General features: G+C 53.5%; 1 protein-coding gene across 1 annotated transcript; it reads left to right on the forward strand.

The window, feature by feature from the left end:
- Positions 1 to 1,152: 1,152 nt before the first annotated feature.
- PRMT6 (protein arginine methyltransferase 6) lies at positions 1,153 to 2,674 on the forward strand. The gene has a single exon (XM_057720748.1). The coding sequence runs from the start codon at positions 1,337 to 1,339 to the stop codon at positions 2,462 to 2,464; it is 1,128 nt and encodes a 375-aa protein (XP_057576731.1). The 5' UTR covers positions 1,153 to 1,336; the 3' UTR covers positions 2,465 to 2,674.
- The last annotated feature ends 247 nt before the right edge of the window (positions 2,675 to 2,921 follow it).

Below are 2,921 nucleotides of genomic sequence, written 5' to 3' on the forward strand. Positions count from 1 at the left end.
GATTTAATTAGTTTGAGGTGGGACACAGGCACAGGCATTTTTTAAAAGCTCCAGAGAGTTGTCTAATGAGCAGCCAGAGTTGAACCCTGAGTTAGAAGTACAGTTGAGGATGTCAGGTCAATAAACCTATTTCATTCAATGACATTAATAGAATAGGGTGAAGGAACTTTTCCCCTATATAAGGAATAAGGCCCATTGGTTAAAAAGACATAGTTTGAGATTACAAGAAAATAAAAGTCAATTTTCTTCGTGTGATTTTATTTTTTTAAGCTGGGAGAAAATTTTTTCTCACCTTACTTGTGAAGAACACAAACACCCATATAGACATTACATGTATTTTAAAATGTATTTTATTTCTACTATGAACAATGGAATGGAAGAGGAAGAGGAGAGTACCAATCTCACCCAGACACGGAGATACACAGGAAAAAAATGAGTTGAATCAGAGAAGTGATCACAGAGGATGAAGGATTCCGTTACCTCTGGGGGGAGGGTAAAAAATTCGGTTACCAGAATACCCCTGGTAATGGGTTTCACTGTATCACATCACTGTTGCTTTTCAACTGCTCCTTGGTCTGAATCTATCCAAGATTCAACTCTTGAATGAGCCACAGAATTACCAGAGCAGGACTAAGAGCCAACAAACTAGTCTCTTAAAATAGAGACCAAAAACTTAATTTTTCAACTGCATTGAAGATTTTGTTGCTGGTGGGTGAATGGGTAATTGAAGGCAAGAGTAGTTTTATAACTTGCCCTAATCATTCTATTAACTTGTGGTCTCACTGGAATCCTAACCAGGGTTTTACACTGTTCGGTTTTTACACTTTGTTCTATTTGCATCCTAACTCCCCTGAAAACAAAGAAGAAAAACGTGTAGTGCAATTTCCAAATCTCCACGTTTGGAGAGCTTGAAGAGTTGCAACTGTCCAGATGAGGCGGTAGTGTGTGATCGGTGCCGCCCAGATAACTCTGTGTAACAAAAAATCTGGGAGTTGAGCAGACATGAAAAAAAAATGTGGATTTTTTTAGTTTTAAGTGGGCGTGTCCACTTCAGGAAGGGAGTGAAAGCAAAAGAAAATCGAAGATCTAAGGGAAGGAGGAGGAACGTAAAGAATCATAATAGGGTGTGGGTGCCGGGGGCGGGAGAGGGATTCCAGGACACCAAAGGAGCGGGTAAAAGAGGAGAGACAGCTCAGAGGCACCTGGCGGGCGCTCGCCGAACGCCCCGCCAGAAGCCCGCGGCCCGAGCACGCACTACAAATACCAGAAGCCCCGGCTTCCTGGAGCCCGCGCCTAGTCGCGCAACGCACGCCGGGAGCCGGCCCGAGCCGCCAAGATGTCGCAGCCCAAGAGAAGGAAGCTTGAGTCGGGGGGCGGCGGCGAAGGAGGGGAGGGAACCGAAGAGGAAGATGGCGGAGAGCTGGAGGTGGCTCTGCCGCGACCCCGGAGGACTAGGCGGGAGCGGGACCAGCTGTACTACCAGTGCTACTCGGACGTATCGGTCCACGAGGAGATGATTGCTGACCGCGTCCGCACCGATGCCTACCGCCTAGGCATCCTGCGGAACTGGGCAGCGCTGCGGGGCAAGACCGTGCTGGACGTGGGCGCGGGCACTGGCATTCTCAGCATCTTCTGCGCCCAGGCCGGGGCCCGGCGCGTGTACGCGGTGGAGGCCAGCGACATCTGGCAACAGGCCCGGGAGGTGGTGCGGCTCAACGGGCTGGAGGACCGGGTGCACGTCCTGCCGGGGCCGGTGGAGACGGTGGAGTTGCCGGAGCAGGTGGATGCCATCGTGAGCGAGTGGATGGGCTGCGGACTCCTGCACGAGTCCATGCTGAGCTCTGTGCTCCACGCGCGGACCAAGTGGCTGAAGGAGGGCGGTCTTCTGCTGCCGGCTTCCGCCGAGCTCTTCGTGGCGCCCGTCAGCGACCAGATGCTGGAGCTGCGCCTGAGCTTCTGGAGCCAGATGAAGCAGCTCTACGGTGTGGACATGAGCTGCCTGGAGAGCTTCGCCACGCGCTGCCTCATGGGCCACTCAGAGATCGTGGTGCAGGGCCTGTCCGGCGAGGATGTGCTGGCCCGGCCGCAGTGCTTTGCTCAGCTGGAGCTGGCCCGCGCCGGCCTGGAGCAGGAGCTGGAGGCCGGGGTGGGAGGGCGCTTCCGTTTCAGCTGCTACGGCTCGGCTCACATGCACGGCTTTGCCATCTGGTTCCAGGTGACCTTCCCCGGAGGGGACTCGGAGAAACCCCTGGTGCTGTCCACCTCGCCTTTTCACCCCGTCACGCACTGGAAGCAGGCACTCCTCTACCTGAACGAGCCTGTGCAAGTGGAGCAGGACACGGACGTTTCCGGAGAGATCACGCTGCTGCCCTCCCAGGACAACCACCGTCACCTGCGCGTGCTGCTGCGCTACAAAGTGGGCGACCAGGAGGAGAAGACCAAAGACTTTGCCATGGAGGACTGAGCGTGGCCCTCGCTCCCAGCTACCTCGCGAGGCGGCCAGCCCTGCGCGGTAGAGGCGGAGGGGGGTCGGAGGAGAAAGGGAAGTCTCTCGTGCAAGTAGGGGGCATTCTCCGCCATCTCCCTTTTCCCTCAGGGCTCCTGGGGAGGGAAAGTAACCTCAGTCTCCCTTCGAGGAGATTCTTCTGGCGATATTTATTAAAAAGCGATTTCGATCCCCCGCAGCGACCGAAACAGCGTGTTTATTAATGGCCCTTTAAGCCTCAAAAGCACGTGGTACCAAGCACTTGTATTTATTTTGTTTCATGCAAAAAAGGGGGAAGAAAGGAAGAAAATGTCAGTTCGCGAAGGCTCCATGCACATCCCAGACACCTCACACCCTAAGTCTAAAACCAGGGAAAGGTAAAGGGGTTTATAATTAGAATGTACATTTCCAGAATGACTAATATCTCTCCAGAGCC

This window comes from Hippopotamus amphibius, chromosome 1 (assembly GCF_030028045.1).
Source record: "Hippopotamus amphibius kiboko isolate mHipAmp2 chromosome 1, mHipAmp2.hap2, whole genome shotgun sequence".
In the NCBI taxonomy this organism is placed as follows: Eukaryota; Metazoa; Chordata; class Mammalia; order Artiodactyla; family Hippopotamidae; genus Hippopotamus; species Hippopotamus amphibius.